The sequence below is a fragment of the Furipterus horrens genome, unplaced genomic scaffold (genome assembly GCF_987537825.1).
Source record: "Furipterus horrens unplaced genomic scaffold, mFurHor1.1.pri manual_scaffold_11, whole genome shotgun sequence".
NCBI classification, from domain to species: domain Eukaryota; kingdom Metazoa; phylum Chordata; class Mammalia; order Chiroptera; family Furipteridae; genus Furipterus; species Furipterus horrens.
Genome location: NW_028327181.1, coordinates 82,148,981 through 82,176,775, shown reverse-complemented (window position 1 = coordinate 82,176,775; position 27,795 = coordinate 82,148,981). Strand labels below are relative to the sequence as shown.

Sequence of the window (27,795 nt, the reverse complement as noted above, 5' to 3'; positions counted from 1 at the left end):
TGTTCTGTATAGAGCCTTCTGTTATGGGGGCTGGGATATGGGACCACGCTAAGGAATCAGTGGATAAGTGGAGTAGGGCATGTCTAGATGAGGATCTGTTCACAGTGGGTGTTAATTGTGGTTATCTATGATGGCAGCAAGAACATGAGCACATGAAGAGGTGGAGAGAGGAAGCCTCTTGCTTCCTCTGCATCTGAGCAAGACAGAATGGGGGTCCATGGATGTGAGAAGTCGCAGTAGATCTGCAGATTATCTAACTGAGTGGGGTCTTCCAGCCTTGGCTTTTCTTCAGTACCAGGCAGTTGGCCCTTGGGGACCAATGGAATAATCCTAAGTAAAGTTACTATAGTTCACACTGTGAAATGTTCTAAGTAAATAACCGCTTTTTAAAGAAGATATCTTTTCTCCTTTTGTTGTGTTGACAATCGTAGGTTTAAGTTGGGGTTTACGTTTTCTCCTCTCTAATGGCACTCAAATACTTGCTGATTCCCAACTTCTTTGACTGGGATGAATGGCTGTTGACTGACAAAAAGCTGTCCCATGAGTCCTTCCTTATCAAAAGCAGTCTCTTCTTTTTTGACAGATGAAGAATTTATAGAAGAATGGTTCAAAAAAGTATTACAAGCCTGGGAGAAGGACAACAGCACTAAGCTGGCAATTGAGCCAGAGAGGGCATCCTCCAACAAAAAGGGTGACAGCTTGTCAGCCTTCCTGAGTGAGCAGCTAGACTTTAATGATAAAAGTGATGTTAGTGCACTACATTGCATATTGCCTTATTCTTGGGGGAAAATATAGGGGATGTAGAATCAATGTTATTACCGTTCTTTAAACTCCCGTTTTCAAATGTACAAGATGGAAGTATCCCCCTGAGTCAGCTGTAAGACAACAGAAGAAACCCTTCTAAATAAATTGAGAGTCCTGACCAATATGGCTCAGTTGGTTGGGTGTCATTCTGCAAAGTAAAATGTTGCCGGTTTGATTCCTAGTCAAGGCACATGCCTGGGCTGCAGGTTCAATCCCCGGTTCAGGTGTGTTCAAGAGGCCATTGGTCTATGTTTCTCTCTCACATTAATGTTTCTGGCCCTCTCTTCCTCCCTTCCCTTCTCTATAAAAATAAATAAATAAAATATTTTAGAAAATAAAAAAGTTTTAAAATAAATTGAGGAAACTCTATTTTCTGGAACAGGCTTCCTGATAAAGTTACTCAGTGAACAACAAGAAGTAAAGGTTTCCAAGAAAGAGCAAGATACAAGTCAGTGGAAAAATGAGAACCATATGAATGAGAGGAGAGAATCCAAAGGTAAACAGGAAGAGCAGGAGTCAAGTGAGGTGAGGACAGCTCCCAAAACACGGGACCTGGGCTTTGAGTCAGTTAGAACCTGCCACAAAAACACCCAGGCAGGAGAAGCAGGGGTGCCTAGTCTGAATCTCGTCTTGGCCATGTGACTTTGGCTGAGAGAGTGACCTCCCATCCTATTTTGCTCATTTAGAGAATGGCGCCTTTGTGCCTAGGGTAGACAAGAGGAGTACCTAACACACAAGACAAATAAATTGTACAACAAAATACTAATGCTAAGATTACATAACACATTAGATTTGGTATGTTCTTTAGAAACCTATTAGCTACTGTATTCACCTGAAAGAGTGAGGTTTTGGAGTAGTAGTTAAAAATAGTTAGAATAGGCTAGAGAATAGTTTTTATCCTTTCCATGTCTTTTTTTTTTTTTTTAATTGTTCTTTGTTTTCTGTTTGTTTGTTTTTTTTAGCTCGCAAAAGAGGTTCCAGAATATGGGTATAACAACAGACTCATCGTGGCAATACCTGTGATTATAGTAGCAATAATTTTTATTGTAATTTTCTGTTTCATTGCGGTAAGACAACAGTTAATTCAGGTTCCAAAATATACTGTCTTTAGAATAGATTCAGAACCCACAAACTTAAAATCAAAGCCACCTTCTCACCTACTCCTACTTGATATTCCTCTTCAGTCACGAACACTGAGATATGCTTTGTTCTTTTATTACAAATTATATTCCAGGGATTTTAAAGGAAGCCCACTCCCAGAAGTCTCTGTGGAATTGAAATCAAGATAAAAATCCCTCGACTATTTTGAGAAGCTAAGTTTAATTGGCCAGAGTTGAAATGATAGCAAAATTTCTTCAACTCAAAATGAACAATGTTGATTTTATATACTCAGCAATTACTCTCTACCACTGATTTCTTTCCTTGTTGGCTGAAATGAGGAGAGATATAGGATCTCCACCCTCATGGAGCTATGTCACTCTGGCCTAAAGGATATGGCTAAAAGATAAAAGTGTGATCTTGTCAGTTCATTAGATTTACTTAGCAGCTTTCTTCTCCAGTAGTGAAGTATGGTGTAAATAGATTCAGTTAAAACATTGAAGCCTAAATCCTGCATCAGGCTTCCCTAAAGCGTGTTAGTTTTATAGTCATCCATTCCTGGAGTTTACCTGTATCCCTTTTGTCCAATTACATTATGATTTATTTTCCTAACAGACAGGTGCTAACATTAAAAATGATTTGATAAGCCGATAATCTTGACTCTACCCTAAATTCAACCTCATTTATCTTTTCAATGATCATGGCAGCCCTCCATTCCAGCCAAAGCAGCCACTCATCATAATGTAGCCACACCATGCCTATTCCTACTTCTGTCTGTGCCTTTGCCCATCTAAAACTCCCTTGATTTGCTCTGCCTGTGGAAGTCCTATGAATCTCTCAAAAGCCAGCTCAAGTTCGTCTTTCCTCATAAAGCCTTCCCTGAATGCTCCAGCCCTGCTGGTCCTAGTTCTTCTGTGAGATTTGTCATCATTTTTGGGGTAGGGAATAGTGAGGCATTCCCCTCTCCTGAGAGTTTAAAAACATGGTAAACAATTTCTTAAAAGGTAGCTCCCTGAGAGAAAAATACCAAGGTCAACACATCATGGAGCAGAGCAGAGATGTGTACGGACCAAATGGCTTTCTGGTCTACCAGACTTGAGAAATACCTGGCTGGATGTTGTAACTGCTAAAGAGGAACATGTCTGTCTGCAGGAGGGTTGATCAGTAGTAAAAGCAGAGAAAAGGTGAGGAAGAGTATTGCCCATCCTATCAGTGCCTAAGAGTAGAGGTGGTACTTCAGGCAGCAGATGTGGAGGATCAGGCCCACTAGCCAGGCTATGCCTGTTGGGGAGATGGATGGATCCAGCTAACTCAGTCTTTTCTCTTGAACGCTGAATTCAGCTGACTGCTTTTGTTCTAATTCTGTTCTCACCAAATAGCCTTCTGATTGTGCTTTCATGTGTCACATGGCCTGTCTACAGAATGTATTTCCTTGATCATGTAGACACAGATGGTGTCTGTGGAACAGATGTAATTCTCATTGTCAGGTCATAATCTGGCATTCTGATTTTTTATTAATGTTGCAGTATTGATAAGGTGAGACTTCCCCGACAGGAAGAAGTGAATTCTCTTTTGGTGAAGAGAGTCTGATTTCTGAGCGTAGGAGGCTGGGGACGGGACCAGCTTGCCAAGGCCTCTGAGAAGAAAGCCATTGGCCATTGCCCAGACAGTACCCTCTACATCTCCAGGTGGCATATGGCCTTTTGCTTTTTGGGATTTTATAAATTTTTATACTGCATTTCATTTCTATGTAGTTTAACCTTGCATTTATATTTATGTGATTTCGTTATTTCCTCTTTCCACTATAATGATAAGTTTTTTTGAGGATGTGGACCATGCTGTGTTTTGTTTTGTAGTGGGCGGTACTAGCATTCAAAGGAAGCAAGATGAGGCGCTTTGTCAATTCCACACTGAGGAATAATGCAATCTAATACTTATTTGAAGTAGCATACAGTCTGTGGCAATAGACAGACCCATGTGTTCCTAAGATTTTGAAAAGTCATCTTTTAATACTCTAATCAGTGAAAGAAAAATGAATAAATAGTGATAGAACAACAATCTATTTGATGGGGAAAAAACAGCAGATCTCTATTTCTCACCTTAAACAAATGTATTTACGTAAATGTAAAAAAGAGAACCCATAAAAATACTAGAAGAAAATAGAAGCAATATTTTTATAATTTAGTTGTGGCAAAAAGCTTTCTGAGCCTGATACCACAGGCAGAATCCTTAAAAAAAATTAATAATTTATTTTGGAGAGAAAGAAGATAGGAGTGAGAAAGAGTGAGAGAGAAACATCAATTTGTTGTTCCACTTATTTCTTTGGTCAGTTCTAGTATGTGCCCTGACCAGGGATCAAATCCACAACCTTGGCATATTGGGACGATGCTCTAACCAACTGAGCTACCCAACCAGGGCCAGGCAGAACCCTTTAATAGATTTGACCACCTTTAGCAAACTTAGCATTGGTTTATGCCAAGGATTGTCTTATTCAATCTCCACAATCCTGTGAAGACAATATTACCACCATCTTCTATGGATGGAAAAGATCAATTTAAGGTCCCATTGGCAAAACCAAAAGCAGAGCAGTTTTGCCTGACTGTGAAGCCTGTGCTTCTTACTCTACTGTTCTGTTTCCTTAAAGATAAAAACACACTGGGGAATATTTGAAACATTGAAATTCTACGAAGGCCAAATCAACAGGAAGACAAGGGCTATGAAGAGTAGGGTGTGTGCTGATAGTCTGTTAGCATGTCTGCCAGTCTTCTCATGGCTTACGGGTTGTAAGTTTTGTTGACAAAGCCTTTGTCACCTCAAGGTATAAAAGTAGTCTCTGATATTTTCTTCCAGTCCTTTTTATAGCATTTCTTATTACTCAGAATTTAAAAATTTGTCTATCATTGGTTCTATTTGTTTTTAGTGTGGTTGTCTGTTTTTCCCCTACATGAAGATTCAATTGTTTTAAAATCTTCTATTGAATGGCTCTTTCTTTACTGACCTAAAATATTATCTTTCTCTGGACTGTATTCTCTTGATCCAGTTATCTTTTTCTGTACCAGTAGCAATACCACTATGTGATTCCAATTCCTTTATAACATATTTTGATATCTGGTAGGGTAAGCTTCTGCTTTTTGATCTTCTTTTTCATACATTTCATAGCTATTCTTGCTTATTTTCTCTACCAGTTTTTGTTTAAAACTATCTCGGAATTTGAATAAGATTGTATTGCATTTGTAGGTTAATTTCAGGAGAACTGACATTTTTACAACATTCTAGGAACACAGTATCTCATGTTATGTATTCTTTCTAATGTCCTTCAGAAGAGTTTTAATGTTTTCATCACATAGGTCTTACACACTTTTTGCTAAGTTTATTCCTAGATACTTTATCCATTTTTATTGATATTGTAAGTGAGCTCTTACTTTTATTTTTTAATTAATTATTTGTGGTATGTGGGAAAGCTATTGAAGTTTGCATGTTGATCTCTTGATTTTGGACTTAGCCATCTTACTGAATTGTTGTATTACTGCCAGTAAAATTTTAATTGATGCTCTTGGGCTTCTTCAGTTTTACATAATCTCCTATGCAAATATGTTTTGTCTCTTTCTTTCCAATACTTTATTTTTTCTTCTTAAATTGATTAGGGCCTTCTCAACAATGATGAAAATTAACAGTAACAAAAGGCATTCTATTCTTGTTCTTGACCTTAAAACAAAGCTCTGTGTAGGTTTCTGGCAGATACTTTTCTTTTCTGAGTTTTTATTAGGAATTACCTGCTGAATGTTATCGAAAACAACCAATAAAAGACATTGCCAGCTGCATGCAAGATCCTAAGTTAGGGACTATGAAAGAATCAAAGGACTATAAATGAAATCCTTGTCCTCAAAAAAGTTATCATCTCACTTAAAAAGGAATGAATAAATATTCAGAGATAGTGGTCATTGTGCTGAATAACCATGATGTTGCTTTCTTCCAAAACAGATTTATTGTCATAGAATACTATCAAAGGAAGATAAAGAAGGAACCTCAAGGTAAATATTAGTCTGACAGTTTTCAAAGTAGAATTTTAAAACTAGAGTAGCTTCTTCTTCCTATAAGCAGGCTGAGGTGGTCTGTGAAAATAGTTCACTATTCACTTGACCCAAATATTCCACAAAATTATGCAAATCCAAATTTTCATGTTCATTTGTAGCACACTAGTGAAACTGCCCAGGCCCTCAAGGGTATGAATATCTGAAAAGCCACCAAGCATCTGAAAGATGTCACTGGTGGAATTGTTACAATGATGGAATTGGTAGGTGTGTCCAGGACAAAGAATGGAATGGACGCAGGGTCAGTGGCCCAAAAAGAGTGTTGAATTTTTGCTGCGCATGCTTAAAATTTCAGGATGTAATGCAGGGCTAAAGTGTTTAGATATAGAGTCTCTGGTCATTGAGCACATCCAGATGAACAAAGCTCCCAAGATCCAGAGCAGAACTTACAGAGCTCATGGGTTGCTTAACCCATATGTGAGCTCTCCCTGCCACATTGAGATGATTTGTACTGAAAAAGAGCAGGTTGTTCCTAAACCAGAAGAAGAGGTTGCACAGGAAAATAGATATCCCAGAAGAGAACTAGAGGAGAACTTAGAACTCATTTATTTCAATTTTCTCATTTTATAGTGAGGAAACCACCAAATTTGAAAAGAATACTTATTTACCGTGATGCTTTGCCTAGATTTTGCAAACTTAGCTCTCTAGCCAAAGCCGAGATAGAGTGGAACTGGCTCAGATGTGTCTGCTGTCATGAGTCCTTTAAGGAAACAGGGTACCAAGGGAGAGGTCTTGGTTGTACCTGTTCCTGCTAGTAGTGGAGGCTCTGGGGAAGGGACAGGGAAAGCCACATGGCCTTAGGGTAAGGACACCAGTCTCCTTCAAGGCTGATGAAAGGTAGAATATATAAATTCTTCCTGTAAATTAGCAGGAAAACTTGCTCTTCTTGTTCTACTGGTTTTCAGGCCACTATTCTCTCCATTCCCTTTTTATCCAAACCTCATAGAATTTTAACTGGGAGAGACCTTAGGAAGTAGGTTGTCTTTTCCTTTAATAATAAGGAAACAGAGAAGAGGAAGGGAATATCTTGCCCCAAGGTCACACTGCTAGTGAGGGTCAGAAAGAAGATGGTTCCACTCCAGTTGGGGACTTCTCCCTTAATTACCCTGTGCTTGGGCTGTGAGCTACATTTTATGTCAGAACTCAGTACACACATACCATACAGACATAAGTCGTTTCTAAAACAAAATCATTACACACTGATTTTTTTTCTATTCTGTTTGTATTGAAAAAGAATATTCAGTATTTTAGTGCTGGTTGTGACCTTTAAACTGACTTCTCAACTCACTCACTCAGCAGGGACAGCCTGAAGTATGAAAGTCAGCAAGCTAGCTAACTTTGCTATTTGGACTCAGGCACTTAGTTGGTGTAATTTAACTTACAGTATAAAGCAGCTAGGAAAATAAAAGCACCTTCACCCTCCTCCCAAGCAAACAATGTAAAATGCTTCTGGAGAGAGTAAACTTCTGCCCAGTGTTGTGGTGCCTTTTTTTTTTTTTTCCACTGCACGAGGGCACTTGGTCAAGAAGGTGAGTGGTGACTTTGCTCATGTGTATGGACCCAGGTACCCTTTAGTCCTAATAAGACCAGAGCTATACATGGAGAATGGCATAAATCACTAATTGTCAGTATGTGTTTTCCTCCAAGGGGCTTTTTCTCAATTCTTTGGCATAAGAGATGCTCACCAGAATGCAAGATGAAGGTAAACTGGAGGAGGATAAAGTACTATATGGTGGAACAAAGCAGGAAAAACACAGGATGAATAATTCCCTGTCTATTTCCTAGGAGGACGTTTCCTCTAGAAGACAGCCGCTCTGGCTCAGGGATCTGTATAGACCCCTCAGTACCACACGCATAGAAAACATGGCACAGAAGCTATACGACAAAGATTCATCTGTTGAGGATGAGCTGTTCTATAACATGTAAATGATTGGGAACAAATTAGAATTCCTGTCTAAAATGGGGAGAGAATGAATAGTTTAATTGTTCCTTTCAAGAGTAAAAGCCTTGGCCTTCTTCTTACCCCAGGTTGCATGGTGAATTCACAGTGTTAAGGGTTGCTGCTACAGACTCAACTGCTTAAGAGACAGGTGAATCACAGCACACGACACTGCCACCGAGTGAACCCCATCCTCAGGCTACCTGCAAATTTTATCAAACTGTGTGTACAATAAATTTTGTTTGTTTGTTTTTTATTTCATTATCTTGTGATCTTTTTTTCTAGATTTATTGAGGTGTAATTGACAAATAATAAAAACTTTTAAATCCATTTTCAAAAAGATAGTATGGGAAGAACCAGCTTCCTACAACAGAACCCAGAAGAACACTAGCTATTCCAGTATCAGGAAGAATGATTGCATTAATACTAGTTTGATGACTCCAATCAGAGAAAGGATCTCTCTCCAATGTTCAGAACAGCAGTTAAAGAGCAGACATGTGACTGGCTTAAAAAGATGACAATTGCTAGAACTGTAATAATAATAACTAGTCATCTTCCCGTGCTTACTACAGACCAAAAACTGTCCTAAGGACATTGTTGAATGCTCGCATCAACTGACATCTTCCCTAATTTACAGATGAGGAACTAAGGCTCATACATTCTGACCCCTCTTCCTGAGGCTGAGGCTGTGGGTCAAGTGACTTGACTTCTCTTTTTTGAACATCAAATCCAGTTGAGAAGTTCCTATCTTCAATGCTATTTTAAAGGATCTATGAAAAATACAAACACTGTGGCAGTTGTTTTAGCCCCACACTTACTAGGCTGCCCTGGGCTCTTGTTTAGGGAAGGCCCAGAAAACAGCATGGGGTACAGCTGAGATTCCAAACCTAAGCATTTCTGGTTCTAAAGCCCACTTGCTCTGTTACTGAGGTAACTATGCTACCTCTTCAACTAGAATCAGAAAGAGCTGGGTGAGAATCCTGCTTCTTCCATTTTTTAGTTGTGCAGCCTTGGGCCCCAAGTTGCTTCTCTTAAGCCAGTTTTCTTATCTGTACTGTGGAATAACAAAGACACCACCTTCAAGGTGGTTGGTAAGGACAAATCACAGGTCCCACCTGGGAAACAGTAGGAGCTTCTGTTTTCCATGAATGCTAAATCCCTGACCCTCATCTCCTAGGTTAGGGCAGAGATTTCTCATGTTTTACCAAGTTTTTATTCTAATCTTCCTGCTCAAACATTAACTGTAGCGAAGGCACTTGGCACTTACTCATCTAGCCTAAAACCTATGAGGGGAGGCTTTCACTCCTGGAGAGAGAGTTATACCACGGGGGTGGGGGTGGGGGGAGCACATCCCCACAGCTGATTTTACAAGTGGACAGAGGCCTTCCCAGAGATATGAGGGACACTTTCCTTCTTGGAAGGCCGATGGAGCACAGGAGCCCTGGCAGAGATCAGTGCAGCTTGCTTCCAAGAACTGGCCTGTTACTCAACCAGCCCTGCATCCACCTGCACCTCACCTAGCTGTGCCCCCACATCCCTGCTCACACTCAGGTGCCAGCTAACTAATGCTGGCATCTGTGAAGTGTCTGAAGCACTGCAGTGCACCCCCTGCTACTTTTTATGTTTTTAAATTTTGTGAAGCTATTTAATCTGATAAAATTATATTTCAGCCAAAAACCAATCTTGGGACCAAAGTAAGGTAAATCTGGGGAAATGAGATTAGGAAGCTACACTGTAGCTATTTCTTCCTTTTCTTTTTTCTTTTTAGATTTTATTTACTATTATATTAGAGAGAAGGGGAGAGAGGGAGAAAGGGAGAGAAATATCGATGTGAGAGATACATAGATCAGTTGCTTCTTGTGCCCCAAACTGAAGACCTGGCCAGCAACCCAGGCAAGTGCCCTGACTGGGAATCGAACTGACCATCTTTCCGTTTGCAGGGCTGGTGCTCAACCCACTGAGCCGCACCAGCCAGGGCTTTGTGGTTTTTTTTTTTAATTGTATTCTTTTCCATTACCATTCACCCCCCCATACCCTCTTCCAACTCTACCCCCTCCCTGCCCCCACAGTCACCACACTGTTGTCCGTGTTCATGAATTCTTTCTTTTTTGCTCGATTCCTCTACCCGTCGAACCCACTGCCACCCCCACCACCAGAGCTGTCAAGTCTTGAGCCCATTTGAAAGAGAAATGTCACTTCTACGAAGGAAATCGAACAAATTTATCTGCATGGCTAATTGAACTTTCTCTTTCTCCGCTGATGCGAGGGTACTGGAAAACGCCCAAGGAGTCTCTAGGCGCTTCGTTTCAGTGTAAGGTGCGGTCAAAACATGTTTGTTTTTCCTGAGAGCCTCCAGGCGGAACGCTACAACTTGGGCCCGAGCTCTGCCTGCCGGGCCATGCTAACACCATGGCGGAGGCAAATACAGGGTCGATGACGTTAGTGATTCCATTTCAAAGGTAACCTTAGCTGGAGGAGGTCAAACGACAGCCCCAAAGCTGGGCAGACAGAGCTGAGGCCAGGCGAGGTCAGGAACCCAGACGCCTATATCTAGTCGGATGCAGACCTTGCAGGAAGCAGGCAATAACGACGCACTCTACCCGACGCAGGGCCTCGGTTCTCCGCACTCCGCTAGGGTAACCTATCCGAAGCCTCCTAACACCCCTCCGGGCCTGGGTACAGCTGGGGGCCCGGGAGTGCGGGCCCCGCCCCACCCTGTCCTGCCCCGCCCCACGTCTCCTCCCGGCTCCGCGATAGGCTCCACGGGCCGGGGGCGGGGCCGGACACAGCCTACGTGATGGCGTCAGGCGCCCTGGGTGCAGTTTGGTGTTGTCTGTAACCCAGAGGCCTCAGGGTCGGGTCGGATCTTCTGGGGTTGCTGTGACCGGGACAACCCCCAGCCCCGCTCCCCACTCCCTCTGGTGAGTTAAGGGTTGAGGCGTGGGGGGCAGCGGAGGGGCGGCGGGCCGAGACGCGAAGGGACGATGGGCCGGCAGTGTTGCCGGGATGCCAAACCCCTGCTTGCTTCGAGACTGCCCTGCTTCAGAGCCCTCAGCCTTCCCAGCGCGAACCCCGTGCTCCCACTTCCCACTCCAGTCCAAGCCTCCGGGCGGCACTGCCACTGCTGGCCCGTCTCCTCTTTCTTCTCCCACCCGTGACTTGACTCCAGCCCTTCTCCCCACCCTGACACCACCGGTCTTGCGTAAATGCAGTCTCACCCTTGACCCCACTAGCCCAGTTCCAGTCCGATCTCAGCCACATTCCTCCGCCTCCCTCTGAACACGTCTCATCCTCACCCCTCAGCCCCTTTGATAATCTTAACGCTCCACGCAAATCTCCTTGAGACCCACCATTCTGGTTTGCCTTTTTCTGGATCTGCTTTCTTATCCCAGTCTCCCACAGCCCCCCTGCTCAGCTCCCCAGGGTCTGCTCATCCTAAACCCCCCACCTCTGCTGCACTCTCATTTAAGACCCACCACCGAAGTAGATGCGCTTTGAGCTCACGTCTTTCTTCATGATAACTGATCACAGCCCTGTCCCAGGCCTTTTAAGTATGTATCTTCTTGTCGTCAGAGACTCAACCCCTAACTTCCTAGCCTATCATATACTTCCTTTCCATCTCCAATCATCTTGAGTACATCCTCCATCCCTAAGTCTTTGCTAAACTGCCCCCAACTCTTGCTACCCTAGTTCCTACTACTCTCAACCAATCTTTAAAATGGGGTCTTCATATCCTTTTACCTCCACTGTGCCCACCTCAACTCTTCACTCCAACTCTACACCCATTCTTCCCTTGATCCAGTCCCCATTCAATCTGAGATCTTAGTTTGGAATGCCCTGCCAGCCCCACCAGCCACCCACAACAGCCAAATCTAGGAGCTTGCTCAGAGCCAGGCAGTTAGAGACTGAACAGCTTGACTGGCGCGTGCAGGGCCTCAGTGTGGAGGAGTAGAGATAGATACCCCTTTGGGTCAGGGGCTTTGCCTGGATGTCTGGTCCCTTCTTTGTGTCCTCAGAGATTATGATTCTAGCATCATATTAAACTACTTGTGCAGTGGAATGGTAGGTATCTCCCAAATGCCTGGAAGGTGAGGCATGGCCGCTTATCCAGCTCACTCAGGCTGGGGCAACAGAAACCATCACTTCCTTTTGGCTGGTCTTCTGGCCTTGAAGAAACTCAGGAAGTTCCACTGTGTGGGATTGGCTGTGGTTACAGAACCATGTCCACATGCCTTGTCCTAGCTCTTGGAAAGGACTCTCACAGAGGGCTCCTCTGCGCCACGTCTGGTAACAGATCAGCGCCAGCATTGACCACAGGGAACACTGGGTTCCAGAGGTGATGCTATATGTTATAAAGGATGTAGGTGAGCAGGTCCTGAGGAGGCTGAGGGCTAGGTAGGTATGGAGGCTGTTGAGTCTCTTCCTGTTTTTGCAGGGGCTGCATTGACTTTCGGCCACCATGGTTACCTATGAGCAGAGGGCGCTAAGTTATCTCACGGTAGCTGAGGCACAGGGACATCCTGAGGTGCTCAGGCCCCATGCTCAGCATTTGTAACCTGGGCTTTTTGAGTACATGTTCCCTCCAAATTCTGGTGACCTGGTTTCAAGGGGGTGGCCAGATGACAGCAATTTTAAAGGCCCCAAACAGGGCCATTGTCTTTGCCTGCCTTTTATAGTCTCGTTCCTTTGAAAATTGAATGTTTTCCTACCTCCAGTATCTCCCCAGTAAAGTATGATAGATTTGAGTGATTTTCAGCCTGTTGGCAGCTTGGTTTAGTGGAAGGAGTTCTTACCTCTGAAGAGTTGTATACTTCAACTTCCCACAGTTTATGAAATGGAGATACCTGCCCTGAGCCCTATTTTTATTTTATTCATCAGTTCATTCAGCAAGTGTTTTCTGAGTATCACTGTGTGCTATGCACTGTTCTAGACGCTGGAAATACAATGGTGAATGGGCCGTGCAAAGTCCCTATTTTTATTCATTCAGAGTTTGGCCCTTGCTAGAATCCCAAGGGATATGGGATAAGAATGTGGGGGAGATGGCTGTTATTGGATGGAAAGAAAGAGGGAAGAAAAAAATAGCCAATGTTAACTGACCTCACATTTCTGGCTTCACCCACCAGCCCTTGGTCTAGGAGTCATAAGCTAGAAGTTACTTGGGCTCCAGCTGGTATTTGTTTGCTTCAAAGGCCTAGTTCCCCCAGCACACCTGCTATAGAACTCTGGACCAGAAATCCAGTTTTCTTCAGGTAGAAGGAGGTGCTGTTTACTCATTCATCACTCACGTGGCTGAAAGATCAGCTGCCTTTCTGAATCAGAGTATAACATGGCCATTTTTTTTCCAGTTGAAAACCATGACTCATCAATTGGTACTATAGTAGCGGGAGCAAACACCAGGCTGTTGTTCTGAACAGCCAGGTACTGGATTAGATTCAGGCTGCAGAGAGGAGGCTGCTGGGAATGGTTACGAAGTCTCCAAGGAGAGGAGGTTGCTGTTTACTGCCGGATGGAATGTTTGAAAAGCAGTGAAGTGGCTCATTCATTTCTTCTTTTAATGTAAGTCTCATGTAAGCCATTTTTTTCCTTTCTTCCTTGGTTTCTGGAGGAAGTGAAATGGGACATGTTTAGAGGGCCAGGCAATATAGTGAAGAAAACAACTAGAACAATTTCTTCCTAACTGTGTGTCAGAACGTTTAAGAAAGGACAGCTCTGAAACTTGGGTACCATGGAAAAAACCTGGCCATAGCTGGTTGGGGCTACAGATATGATCGGCAAGATTGTTTCTTGTTGTTTTTAAGCCTTATTTAATAAATGGACTTTCTGAGTGTTTCTTAAGGGTTGGTAAGTATTAAGTTTGCCTGAAACTTTGAATCAAGGGCCTGAGGCAGTTGGGTCTGGTGAAAGGCACAGGAATTGGAATGAGGAAACCAGAGAATTGTCTTCCATACCTGGGGCCTGTTTGTACTGAGCCTTGGTCTTCTTTTTAAATTCCTGTCCCAGGACTGTTGCAGGCATGAAATGAGATTAGAGAAGCTTGAAGAGCTATGTCAGGGTGAGTCAGTACTAAGGGGGAGAAGGAGACTTAGCAGGACTTGGAGTTTCCTAAAAGGCAGTCACCTTTTCTGCTGAATTCCACTGGTGCTCAGGTTCTCTACTTACTCCCTTCAGCTTAGGTCTCCTGGAAGCCACACCTCTCTTTGGTTTGGTTCTTGGCATCAGTGAAGAGTGTTCTGAGGACAGGGAGTGGAACCAGCCCCATAGGATGGTGGCTTGGGGCCTGGGCCACGAGGAGAATGATTCAGCAATGACTTAGCAGTCAGGAGACCCAAAGCCCTGCTCTGGTTCCACCAACGAGTTCCCAGTCAGAGGTTGTCCAATTCCTGCCTCGGAGCCGGTTTCCTGTCTCGGCAGCATTATGTAACGCACACCATAGGTAGGGTGCCTACCTGCCTCTGGTGAAAGGTGTGCCCCAAATTGTAGTCTGATCCCCAGAGTCCCAGTGAATTATCTGGTGGCTTTTCTCCTGGATTCCTCTAGGCTATTGTCATTTTGTCACTTTTCTGACACTTTGTTTTAGGCGACAGTTAGTTGTCTCTTATCTGACCCTGCTCTGACTTCTCAGCCTCAGTTTACTTTTTTTTTTTTTTGTAGACCTGCATTTAGCTAGAGCACCCACTTATTGATAAGCCTCCCTCCCTTAATGGGTCTTAATGGACCCAGACTAGGATTCAGATTGTTAAGGCCTAAGTCCTTAAGAGCCTGGCCTTGTGGCTGGCTGAGAGAAGGGCAGTTTTGGAGCTTGAGGCTATGTGTGGAAGCACAGGCCTGAGGGCTGGCCTTAGGCCGCTGGGATTGCTGAAAGGGGTTAGAGCACAGGGTTTTGGAGCTAGAGAACCTAAACTTGGCCTGCTGGGCCGTGTGAGGTAGCCTAGAAGGATCCCAGCCTCCAGGACCAGGCACGTTTTAAAGGGGACTCTGACCACAGCACATACCTCTTTCCCTGTCGCCCTGGTGGCCAGAGTGTGGAGCTGGTCTCCAAGGAGGGCCCTGCAGATGCCGGGTAGGTGTGAGCAGGAATATGGGTGAAGGGTGAGGCAGTCAGACAGGGCTGCAGCCAGGGCCTAGTGTTCTTCCTGTGGCCACTCCATGCCTACCTCCCTCCCTCTGTGTGTCCTTACTCTGGGAGGTTGGTTCTGGGCCCTGTTTACCTGCTGCCAACTCCAGAGACCAGGACCGAATCCGCCTTTTCCACCAGGACCCCCAGCTGAAGGGCCCGCCCCCAGTCTCCCGCTGCCCCCTTTTCCTTCCTGCTCCCTTTCCCCCCACCCCTTAGCCCTAGCTCACACCCGCCTCTTCCAGAAGGGAGGTTATTGCATTCATTCAGGAGTCTGGGGTTCCCCTTGAGCTATGGTGGGTATTGTCCTCCCGGAGGCCGGAGGAATTGACCTTATCAGCTCTGGGATCTTGGGAGGTTCCTTGGCCTGGGTCAGCTTCTCTTTCTTATGGGTCAGATTGAAGTAATAAAAGGGCCCTCCTAGGGTGGTTATGAAAAACGGAATGAGGCAATATATGTAAAGGATGCAGGCCTTGGTTTTGGGGGAGCAGAAGCAGCAATAACCTTTTATTTTTGGTGTCCCCTCATGCTCAGCTGTGGGATTGCTAGATATTTGTTTAGATGTGAATATGTCTGCCTGGTCCTGGCCTGTCCAAGTTGCTGGGGTGGGAAGGCCAGCCAGCAGCCCCCTCAGACTAAGACCCAAGCCCCTAGCCCCACCCTCACTTCACCCTCAGCTGCTCCTGGGAGGAAGCGAGCTGCCTGAGGGATTTTCCTATGTGCTGACTCCACCTCCCTGTGCATATTGATTAAGGCAATGGTACTCTTTGCCTATACATTTTTTTTCCTAAAGATTTTATCCATCCATTCTTAGATTGAGAAGAAGGGAGGGAAAAAGAGAGGGAAGGAAACATCGATACATGAGAGACACATCTATCGGTTGCCTCTCGCACGCCCCCAACCAGGGACCTGGCCCTCAACCCAGGCAGGTGCCCCGACCAGGAATCAAACCTGGGACCTTTTGGTTGGCAGACCAGCGCTCAATCCACTGAGCCACACCAGCCAGGGCTGACTATACATTTTAGTGTCCACATCCACTGGGATTATAGATACCATTTGTCCTTGGTACATATTACGCCCTGTCCTAGGCATTTTTCATAGTCATAATCTCCATTTGAACGGCCTGATATAGTGCTGGTTAACAGCTGTTGGGGACCCCCGACCCGCAGAGATCCCCTAGTGTCGCAGATGAAATGAAGAGTTCCCAGGCAGCCTGTGCTAGGAGAGAGAAGGCAGGCAAATGTCTGAGAGACAAATGCCCTAATTGCCTTCCTCCAAGGTCTTTTACTGAGTGCAGTAAGCTTAAGGGCACATAGCATGCACGTAAAGCTCACCAATCAATGTTAAACAGCGCTGATGACAGGAAACAGATACTGTTCAGGGATAACAATTGAGAGAACATTGAGATCTCCCTCAGGTCAGGGTGTGTTGGACACAGAGACTTCAGAGGGCCATAAAATAGGGAGGGTGAGTTCATTCTGAGTTAAAGTTAAAACCTGCTGCTGGTACAATAAAGCGATCAAGCGAGATAAAAGAACAGGGCGAGCTTCAAAGGACATAAAGCATTTTCTCATGGCCCGATTCCCACCGGGGCCCACTGGCTATAGCATCGAGGCAGGTACCCAGCTTTTCCAGCTTTCCAGTCAGGTCTTACAGGCTTTGTTTCCTTCTCCTGGCCTGCGCGGGGCTCCAAGTCTCTCTACTCTCCCAGGGGGCCCCCGACAAACAGCAAATTGAGATTAGAACCCGTGTTGTTCCCCTTTACACATGTCCTTGTGCTACTCAAGCTTGACCCTTGCAGCCCAAAGGAGACACAGATAGGTAACAAGAGAGGCTCCCTTTTGAAGCTGTTTCACTTGTACTTTTCACTGGTTTGCGACAGACACTAGATTGGAAGGAGTCAGAGAGGGCAGTTGCAAAGCTCAGCCCTGAATGCAATATATGAAGCTTGCTTCCTGGTCCCTGAGGGTTCTCTGCACCTGCAGCTAAAGCATCTCCTTGCACCATCAGCTCTGTAACTAAATCATCAGCCTTTCATTCCTATATTTTGTGCCAGCATTTGGTGTGCGCTAAAGAGTCCTTTCCTCCCACTCCTTGGTGCAGATCCATCCTTGGCACACAGGGCTCCTCACCTTCCAAGATCCGGGCCCTCAGACTTTTTTCCTTCCTTGTTTCTTTCCATAAAATCTACTCTCGGTTTTACTTTAGTATGCGAAAGCCTTTCTTTCAGTTATGATTTGAGTAAAAAGGGCTGACCTCATGCTGCCCTCTTGGGGGTATGAGGATAGGTGGGAGGGGTGTTGAGGCGGTAAGCGGGGGGCTCACTCATCCAGCCACCCTCTGTCTCAGCAGGTGTCATGTGATTCTTCTTGAGAGCTGCTGTGTGAGTGGAAATGCTCTCAGTGGTAGAAAATGGACTGGACCCCCGGGCGGCCATCCCGGTAGGTGACAAGGGAGAAGCAAGGGTGGGGAAGGGGTGCACAGGACAGCCATGTTATTGATTTTTCTCACTTTGAAATGTATGGACATTGTCTGGAAAGAGAGGCCTCAGACTGAGAAAAAGTTATAGCAGAAGCAAGCTCTGAGGAGGTCCTGCCCTTTCTAAATCATCTTATTAGTGATAAAATGAGAATTTATAAAACAACAACTAGAATTTAATATAGTTACGTGAAGACTAAGGATTTCTCTAAAGAAGATATACAAGTACAGTAAATACACAAGAAGATGCTCACCATCAATAACTGCTAATCAAAACCATAATGAAATTGTTCTTCACACTCCCAAGATGGCTGTAACCAAAATGGCAAACAGTAATAAGTGTTGGTGGGGTTGTGGAGGAATTGCGACCCTCAAACATTGCTGGTGGGAGCGTAAAATGGTGCAGCCAGCCATTGTAGGAAACAGTTTGATAGTTCCTCAAAAAATTAAACATAGTGTTACATACAACCCAGCAATTCCACTCCTAGGTACATACCCATGAAAACTGAGAGCATGACAAATTTCTACACAAAAACTTGTGCATGAATGTTCATAGCAGCATTATAGCCAAAAGGTGGGAACAACCCAAATGTTTATTAATCTATGAATGGATAAATAAAAATGTATATCCACCCAATGGAATATTATTTGGCATAAGAAGTAATGAAGAACACTTCACAAAGAGGAACCTTGAAAACATGCTGAAATGAAAGAAACCAGACACAAAGGCTGCCTGTTGTATGATTCCATTTATATGTACTGTTAGAATAGGCAGGTCTGTAGAGACAAAGTATGTTAATGGTTGGCAAGGTTTGGGGGGAAGGAAATAGGAAGTGACTGCTAATGGGTACAGTATTTCTTTTTAGGGCAATGAAGATGTTCTAAAATTAGACAGTGGCCATGATTATACAATTCTGTGGTTATACTAAAAACCATTGAACTATATACTTTATTTCTAATTTTTTTATTTTAGAGAGAGAGAGAAACATTGATTTCTTATTCCACACATTTATGCATTCATTGGTTGCTTCTTGTATGTGCCCTGATTGGAGATCAAACCTGCAACCTTGGCATAGTGGGATGATGCTGTAACCAACTGAGCTACCCAGGCAGGGAGGGCCTCTTCTGTGTACTTTATCTTCATTTTCTATAATTAGCATGTGCTAGTTTTGCAGAAGGCATATACTGATAATACATACATACAGGTGTGTAGTTGTGCATGTATTTTGCGACAGAGTTACATTCTAGAGGTCACCATAGGATCTTCTAAAGGCCTGTGTTGTATCTGGCCCTCCCTGCCTAGGTCATCAAGAAGAAGCTAGTGGGGTCCATGAAGGCATTGCAGAAGCAGTATGTGTCCTCAGACACAGTGGTCACTAGCGAGGACGGAGATGCCAACGCCATGTGCAGCGCCCTGGAGGCCGTGTTCATCCACGGCCTGCATGCCAAGCACATCCGAGCCGAGGCTGGCGGGAAGAGGAAGAAGAGTGCCTACCAGAAGCCTCTGCCTCAGCCTGTCTTCTGGCCCCTCCTGAAAGCTGTCACCCACAAGTGAGATCAGCTGGGGAGGTTTTGCTTTGGGGAAGAGCTTTGGAGTGTGGGACACTGGGCCCTTCATCAGTAGCTGTGCGGGAGAGCAACAGGCGCTCTGTGTTCTAGAACAGAGATGGCTGAGGTAGGGGTTATTGTTAGGCCGAGACTCTTCAGCCCCTCATTCCTCATGTAACCGCCTGGGACTGCTTCCAGCCACTGGGCTGGTCCCTTCCGCGGTGCCGTCTTTGCCACACCCTGACAGAGCTCCATAGTTGCATCAGAGGTTGTATAGCCTGCAAAGCCTAAAATCTTCACTATCTGGCCCTTTGCAGAAGTTTGTGGGCCCTACCTTAGAATATTTGAACATCTCTATGCTAAGTATTATACTCATAACAAGGTAGGTTTTTTTGTTTTGTTTTGTTTTGTTTTTTAATAAGAGTGGAATCCAGGTAGAGCATTTGAATATTCTCCCTGAAACACTTGTCTTTGTGGCCCTGCCCCTAACTGCCTGCACTCTGGAGCAAGTAGCTGGCACTGTGCCTCTAAGCGCTATTAAATGCCACTTTCAGCCCAGAGGTGCCTTGTCAGTCTAATCTTCCTTTCCATGCCTACTGCCACTGCCATGTCTCAGGTTCTTACCTCACTCCTGAGTGACACTGGCTTCCTAATTGTCCCCCTTATCTCATTCTGTCTTTTCTTAACATTGAACTTAAGCTAACTGGAGCCAATCACTGAGTCCAAAGAGCATGCTCTGCCCTCTGGTGCAGGACACATGAGCAGGGGACTGTGGTAGTCACAGGAGGGACATTTAATCAGAGGCATTCAGAATCTGAGTTTGGTACACCTGGGGCCTGATCTTATCCAGAGAAGCCCACCCTGAAGTCTGCATAGCTGAGGTCAAACCACTTTGCTACGCAAAAACCTATAACCCACAGGCTCCCAAGTGCTAGGCTGGAGTCTGGTTCACTCAGTTGGGGCCGCAGAATCTGTATGCTGACCAGGTTCCCCAGGTGATTCTGAGGCACAGCTGGATGTGGGGACCATTGCCCCACTTCTCCTCAGCAGTTTGATACTCGGAGCCCTGTATTACCTGGCCCTGCCACCGAGTCACCCACTCCCCCTCCCCATGTTGTGATTGGAGTGCCCCCCACTCTGTTACAGGTCTGTTGTTCTCCTACCCTTTGTGCCTTTTTTCCTGTTAGTTCCATGTGTCTAGAAAGTTCTCCTTCTATCTTTGCCTCTTGAAATACCACAAAGCCCAGCTCAGATACTGCCCTTTCTGTGGCATTTTTTGCTAATGATGGCATTTTTTACTAACAACAGGTGTGCCCCTGAAAGGCAGTTACCTGGACAGAGGGCAGGGGCCATGTCTTTGCTCTGTGTCTTCACAGCTCCAAGGACCTTGCACTTAAGAGCACAGCAAACATGTCCTAGATGTCGTCGGCGGCAGCCGTCCGTCTCGAGAGACGATGGTGTAGCTTCTTAAGAGTCTATCTGCACCGCCGAGAATGGCTGTGCAGTCCGACTCGGGAGTGACATGGTAGTATCTGTCTCCTCCGGTGTTGAATCGACATCTTGCGATGACGCTGAAGCTACAGAGCCTGGGCAGGGTAATATGGAGGGTCTGCTGTTGCCCATGCAGCAGACCCCCCCTCTCTTCGCAGCTGAAGGGTCCAAGGGAAAGACGGAGTCAATACAGCTTGGCTTCAGGTGCGCCGCAGGAGTTGCCGGTGTTGACTACAACGTCAAACCGCCTTAGGGACTCCGGCTCCGGATTTTCTGTCGGGGTTTACTCCCTTAGCCTTTCCCCTGAAGAGGTATGCCGCAAGGCAGCGGAGGTTTTTTGGAGTCAGAGTTTTCCTTCTCTGATGTACCCTGACTGGAAGATCGAACCAGCGACACTTAGCTCGCAGGCCGACGCTCAATCCACTGAGCTAAACCAGCCAGGGCATGTCCTAGATGTAGGCAGGTAGTATCAGGGGCGCAAGGGGTAGTTGTAAGGAAAATGGCAATTACCCTTTATGACAACAGCCTCAAAAAGTTGGGGGTTATTGCTTAGTAATTCTCAATTCCCCTTAAAAGACTGTTATCCAAGAATCTTTTCATGTCTGTATATATTTGCAGTCGTGATTGTTGGCTCTTGCCAAGCAGTGTATAAAATGTCATCTCAGTGATTCCAAGTCATTTCTTGAAAGAATTCTGTTCTCCCCATTCCCAGACACACCATCTCGGAATTGGAGCACCTGGTCTTCGTGAGCACGGACGTGGGCCGCGGCCGGGCCTGGCTGCGCCTGGCCCTCAACGACGGCCTGATGGAGTGCTACCTGAAACTGCTCCTCCAGGAGCAGGCCCAGCTGCGCGAGTACTATCAGCCCACCGCCCTGCTCCGAGACGCCGAGGAGAGCGAGTTCCTCCTCAGCTTCCTGCAGGGACTCACGTCCTTGTCCTTCGAACTCTCCTACAAGTCCGCCATCTTAAACGAGTGGACGCTCACCCCTCTGGCCCTCTCTGGGCTCTGCCCACTCTCTGAGCTGGACCCTATCACTACCTCTGGTACAGAACTGCAGCGGAAGGAGTCTCTGGATTCCATTTCCCATTCCTCAGGTTCAGATGACATCGAAGTCCAGCACTCGGGCCATAAGATCCAACGGAGCAGGCAGCTCACTGCCTCCTCCCTCAGCCTAGACACAGCCAGCTCGTCCCAGCTGTCCTGCAGCCTAAACTCCGATAGCCTCCCGCTCCAAGAGAATGGCTCCAAGAGTCCAGATCATTCTGAGGAACCCATGTCATACGACTCAGACCTGGGGACAGCCAATGCTGATGACTCAGACCCATCTCTGCAGGAGTGAGTATCCCTCCTCCATTCCTTGCCCCTCTTCTTCCTTCCTTCTTTCTTCTCTTCCTCTTTCCCTCCCTCCTTCCCTTCCTTCCTACAGCATGTGATCACCTGCCACTGAGTACTGAACTCTCTTAGGGCATAAGGGAAGGGAACATGGTCTCTTCCTCAGGGACTGGAGTTGCTGGGAGCTGTACCTAGAGGCAAAGTGTGGGCAGTGAGGAGAATAGATTCAGACAGGGCTCAGAGCTGGTTCAAGCTCCGGCTCTGTCCTGGGTGACTTTTGACAGGTTATTTAATCTCTGGGATTCAGTGTAAAATATTATTTTCTTCTTATTGAGAGAGAGGGAACCTAATAGTTCAAAGCTATATTTACATCTTGCAAAAAATACAATGAAGCATGGTGCATAAGGGTGATCTGTGACCTCACTGAAGACCTCTTAGAGGCCACAAACCTGAAGGCTGCCTGGAGGAGGTGGTAGACAAATGGGGCCAGGCCTAGGTATGAACGAGGGGCGTGTGGAGTGACAACACTGACTAGAGAAGCGATCCTGAGCAGAGCATTCTTCCTTCAGGCCTTTTAACATTAATTTTTGAATAAATAATCTTTTTATGGTTAAAAAATATAAAACATGTAGAGGGGAAGGGGCAGTGGGAGGTGGAAGGAGTATAAGGAGGATAAATGGTAATGAAAAAATACAATTAAAAATAAACTTTAGTTAAAAAAACAATTTAAAAAATCTAACATGTATCAGATAAAGTCTTTTCCACCTGTATAACCATAAGTATTTTCTTGTATATTCTCCAAATGTTTTTAAATGCATCTATAACAGATATGCATATGCAGATTTTATTTTATATTATTTCTTAAATATATCTTATTCATTATGTTATTACAGTTGTCTCATTTTTTTTCTCCCTTTGCCCCCCTTTGCCTGGTACCCCCCCCTTCCCTCCAGCAATCTCCCCCTTAATTCATGTCCATGGGTTGTGCATATAAGTTCTTTGGCTTCTTTATTTCCTATACTACTCTTAACATCCCCCTGTATTTTGTACCTACTTGTTATACTTTTTTTTTTTAAGATTTTACTTATTTGTTTTTAGAGAGATGGAAAGGAAGGGAGAAAGAGAGGGAGAGAAAACAGTGATGTGTGAGAGACATCAATTGGTTGCTTCTCGCAGGCCCCTAACCAGGGACCTGGCCCTCAACCCAGGCATGTGCCCTGACTGGGAAATGTACCAACCTTTTGGTTTGCAGGTGGGCTCTCAATCCATTGCACCTTTCACCCCATTCTTCTGCTTTGCCCACCCAGCTGATAACCCTCCAAATGATCTCCATATCTGTGATTCTGTTCCAGTTCTAGTTGTTTGCTTAGTTTGTTTTTTTAGATTCAGTTGTTGATAGTTGTGAATTTGTTGCCATTTTAATGTTCATAGTTTTGATTTTTTTTTTTCTTAATTAAGTCCCTTAACATTTCATCTAATAATGGCTTGGTAATGATGAACTACTTTAGCTTTACCTTTTCTGGGAAGCACTTTATCTTCCCTTCCATTTTAAATGATAGCTTTGCTGGATAGAGTAATCTAGGTTGTAGGTCCTTGCTTTTCATCACTTTGAATACTTCTTGCCAGTCCCTTCTTGCCTGCAAAGTTTCTTTTGAGAAATTAGCTGATAGTCTTATGGGAACTCCTTTGTAGGTAACTCTCTGCTTTTCTCTTGCTGCTTTTAAGATTATCTCTTTATCTTTAACTTTTGGCATTTTAATTATGATGTGTCTTGGTGTGGTCCTCTTTGGGTCCAGCTTGTTCAGGACTTTCTGTGTTTCCTGGACTTGTATGTCTATTTCCTTTGCCAAATTTGGAAAGTTTCCTTCATTATTTTTTCCAATAAGTTTTTCAGTTTCTTGCTCTTCCTCTTTTCTGGCACCCCTGTGATTCCAATGTTGAAAGTTTGGAGATGTCCCAGAGGTACTTTATAATATCCTAGTTTTTTTAAATCCTTTTTTATTCTGACTATTCTAGTTGAATGTTTATTTCTTCCTTTTGTTCCAAATCATTGATTTGAATCCTGGTTTCATCTCCTCCACTGTTGGTTCCCTGTAGATTTTTCTTTTAGTTTCATTTAGTATAACCTTCATTTCTTCCTGGGTATTTTTATTTTATTGCTGTACTCAGTGAGCTCTTCGAGCATCCTGATCACCATTGTTTTGAACTCTGCATCTGATAGGTTGGCTGTCTCTGTTTCATTTAGTTCTTTTTCTGGGGTTTTATTCTTTTCTTTCATTTGGGCCGTATTTCTTTGTCTCCTCAATTTGGCAGCCTCCCTGTGTTTGTTTCTGTATATTAGGTAGAGCTGCTCTGACTCCCTGTCTTAGTAGCATGGCCTATTGTAGAAAAGGCACCTGTAAATTGTGTGGGGCAGAGCCTTAGGTAATTGCCAGAGTGGGGCAACCAGCTTCACCACTTTGTGCTCTGTGTGGGGGTAGAACTTGGAGAGGGGACAATGCCACTGCCTGGCTTCTGGAGGTTTGTCCACCCTGTCCAACTGGCGCCCTTCCAGCTGTTGCCCTGGTGCTGAAACCCAGAGGTGGTGGGTCTGCATATATTTTAACTCTGTGCAGACCCTTTAAGTCAGTGGTTCTCAACCTTCCTAATGCCGTGACCCTTTAATACAGTTCCTCATGTTGTGGTGACCCCCAACCATAAAATTATTTTTTGTTGCTACTTCATAACTGTAATTTTGCTACTGTTATGAATCGTAATGTAAATATCTGATACGTAGGAAGTATTTCATTGTTACAAATTGAACATAATTAAAGCATAGTGATTAATCCAAAAACAATATGTAATTATATATGTGTTTTCCAATGGTCTTAGGCAACCCCTATGAAAGGGTCATTTGACCCTTAAAGGGGTCGCGGACCCACAGGTTGATAACCGCTGCTTTAAGTGGAGTCTCCTGAAAGTCCTGCAGTTTCTTCTGCTGTCCCAATGCCCACTAGTTTTTACATCCAGAAGTTATGGATATTTATCTTCCTGGTGCTGGATTCCTGGACCTGGGGCTGGGATCCCTCGCTTCCCAGGTGTCCCTCCCAATTTTTATTCCCCACTTGCGAATGTGGGACCACCCATTCCACGGTCGCCTGTGCTGTGCCACATCTCTAGGCCTCTCTGCTGGTCTCTGTGTCTCCGCCCCTCCTACCTGTCTGGATGAACGTGGCTTCTTTACATCCTTGGTTATCAGACTTCCATACAGCTCGATTTTCTGATGGTTCTAGGTGTTATTTGTTTTGAGGTTTAGTTGTAATTCTTTCTGTGGCTGTGCGAGAAGGTGAAGCATGTTTACCCACATCTCTATCTTGAATAGAAGTCCTGCATATGCAGATTTAAAAAATTTATTTCTTATTCCCCCACCTCTTTCCACAAAAGCTAGTATAAATACACTATTCTACACCTAGTTTTGGAGCAGAGTTTCTTTTGTTTTTTTCCCTGTGGCATATTTTTCCATTGTACAGATGTACCTTCTTTTATTTAATCAGCCCTATATTTAACGGACATTGGAGTTCAGTGTTTTGTAAGTAACCTTGTTTTGTAAGTAACCTTGCATGTGTGATCTTTTAATTCTATGCAGTTAGCCCTGTTCAGTAAATTCCCAGAAGCAAAATTGCTGAGTCAAAGGATAGATTAGTTTGTAATTTTCACAGCTATTGCCTTTTACACTCCATCAGGAATGCATCTGTGTCCCTTCAGCCTTGTCAGCAGAAGGTATTATCAACCTTTTAGATGTTTGCTCATCTAATAGGTAAAAAATGGTAGCCTTTCGTTAAGCATTTCCCTCAGTTGATCCATGTTTCATCAGACCCTGTTTGGGACCTTCTTTTTCTCACCTCTCCCATCTTTGGTTCAAGTCTTTACAGAGCTCAAACATGGTGTAGGAATAACACCAGTTTTGGGTGGTGTGATGGACTGACTTGGAGCACATCTAGTTTCAAGCCCTGTTCTACCACGTGCAAGTCCAATGTCAGGCAAATTGCTGACTCTTTTTGAGGTTCTGTTTTTTTTCATCGTTAAAGTGGAGATCCCCTTATAGGATCTGTTTGAGGATCAAATCAGATGCCTGGTAGTGAGTTGCACACAAAAGAATGCCTGGTAGGCCACAGAAACAGCTTCTGAACACTGAGCACATTAGACAGAATTTTCCAATGTCAGGTGGGAGGCTTTAGATAGAACACGTTGGAAAGAAGCAGTCCCTGCCTCAGCATGGCTGGACCTGCTCAGGAATTAGGCTTACGCATGAGTCTCAGCCCTTTGTGGCCTCTCCCTCCTCCTGCAGACCAGCCAGCCTTCTCTTCGTCATGTGTCTTGCCTTTATCTTTCATGAGTCTTGTGATTGGAAAATTCCAGCATAAGGTCATTGAACCAGTGATCATCCACTCTATGTGATTATTATGGGGAACTCAAGGAGGGAAGGTCAGGATATCCAGACCAGCACTGGACAGTGAGGAACCAGCACACACTAAACACACAGACACACAAGCATATACCCAGCCTTCTTAGAACTGGGCTTGAAGTGAGTCTTTGAGAAGTCACAGAAACCAGCAGTTCATGGAGTGTATGTTTTAAGGGTGAAGAGTCTCACCAGCTCTTACGGGTTCATTCAAGCTGCTTTTAATATATTACTTAAATTTAACTTAAAATTAGGCATAAATGCCTTTTGCTTATAACTCTTAAAACTGTAAAATTAAAACATCTACATTTAAACAAAAAGTATGAAACACTAACATTCAAAGTTAAATGTATTGTTATAATATTTCACTGAAACCAAATTGCAGTTTGCCTGGTTGAATAGAGGATTGACTGCCCTGAGTGGCTTCTTTTGTGTGTGTTGGGTCTGAATTATAATTATCCCTGAGAAGCATAGGTACAGTCTAGTGGTTAAGAATGTGGACTGGTAGCCAGACCGCCTGAGTATTCCTTAACCTGCTTTTTGACGTTGGACAAGTTTACTCATTCTTCTGACCTTGATGTCTTCATCTGTAAAATGGGGATAATAATGTTTAAAGGAATGCCAGAAAGATGAGATGAGTTCAGATGGTGCTTAGAGTAGTACCTAACCCATGATGAGTGCCCAATAGGTAGTGTTACTGTCATTTAGTGCTGAGCACTCCTGAGAACTGATGACATCAGTTATGCTTCTACTTGTCCCTATAAACACCACTGCAAAAAAAGCTGCTTAGTAATATTTGTCAGGTGTTATCATGAGGCCCTCCCTTGGGGGAAGTGATTCTTAGCATATGCAGTCCAGTTCTGTGCATTTATTAGTGACTGCCATGTACCTGCCATCAACACGATAGTCTACATGTTCAGGAAAACCACAGGCTCAGAACCACCTGGCAGGGGTTCTTCATAAGGTGGTCACCCAGAGTCTCCAGGCCATGCTTTTTATTTATCTCCCACATACACACATAGATACATATGCATGTAATACATACACTTTTTCAGATTGTTTTCTAAGTGAAAGCACCAGGTTTTAAAATTTTTGAACAGGATGTTTTTGAAAACCACTACCCTGCACAAGACAGAAGTACTTAGATGGTAGCAATTTCTCTATTTAATCTCTGTGTTCCATTTTCTTCAAATTTTTTCAGTTTTTTTTCTTTTGTCTTTCCTTCAAAATTTCATCTCTAGCACTTTTTCCAAATGAGGTACCTGCCTCTCTTATTCTCATTGGGTCCTGAAGACCAGAAGTGATTCTGGTAAAACTCTGTGAACTTGATTTCACCTTGACTTTGGTTTTGATTTGGTGGAAGCTCTAATTTATCGGACAAGATTCCTGCTTTTTTGTGGCATTTCTTAATGCATTGTCACTCATTTATTCTAACACCCAATCTATTCTATCGTT

The 27,795-nt window shown here is 44.4% G+C and overlaps 2 protein-coding genes across 3 annotated transcripts in view; both read left to right on the top strand.

The window, feature by feature from the left end:
* The first annotated feature begins 207 nt into the window (after positions 1-207).
* LOC149998608 (leucine-rich repeat-containing protein 37A-like) lies at positions 208-8,154 on the top strand. The gene is made up of 8 exons (XM_090257567.1): positions 208-223; positions 584-715; positions 1,187-1,329; positions 1,767-1,871; positions 5,884-5,933; positions 7,641-7,695; positions 7,779-7,915; positions 8,022-8,154. Exons 1-8 carry the CDS (start codon positions 208-210, stop codon positions 8,074-8,076), a joined length of 693 nt encoding a protein of 230 aa, XP_090113693.1. The 3' UTR covers positions 8,077-8,154.
* Positions 8,155-10,731: 2,577 nt separating this feature from the next.
* Positions 10,732-27,795, top strand: part of PLEKHM1 (pleckstrin homology and RUN domain containing M1) — a 45,208-nt gene continuing 28,144 nt past the window's right edge. Inside the window, exons 1-5 of one of the 2 annotated variants that reach the window (XM_090257721.1) lie at positions 10,732-10,853; positions 13,278-13,488; positions 17,399-17,487; positions 18,828-19,075; positions 21,276-21,902. In XM_090257721.1, the coding sequence (XP_090113847.1) occupies positions 17,440-17,487; positions 18,828-19,075; positions 21,276-21,902 (923 nt within the window). In that variant the 5' untranslated portion in view covers positions 10,732-10,853; positions 13,278-13,488; positions 17,399-17,439. Of the gene's footprint in view, positions 10,854-13,277; positions 13,489-17,395; positions 17,488-18,827; positions 19,076-21,275; positions 21,903-27,795 lie in introns of both variants that reach the window. The other variant, XM_090257722.1, reaches the window with a different exon arrangement.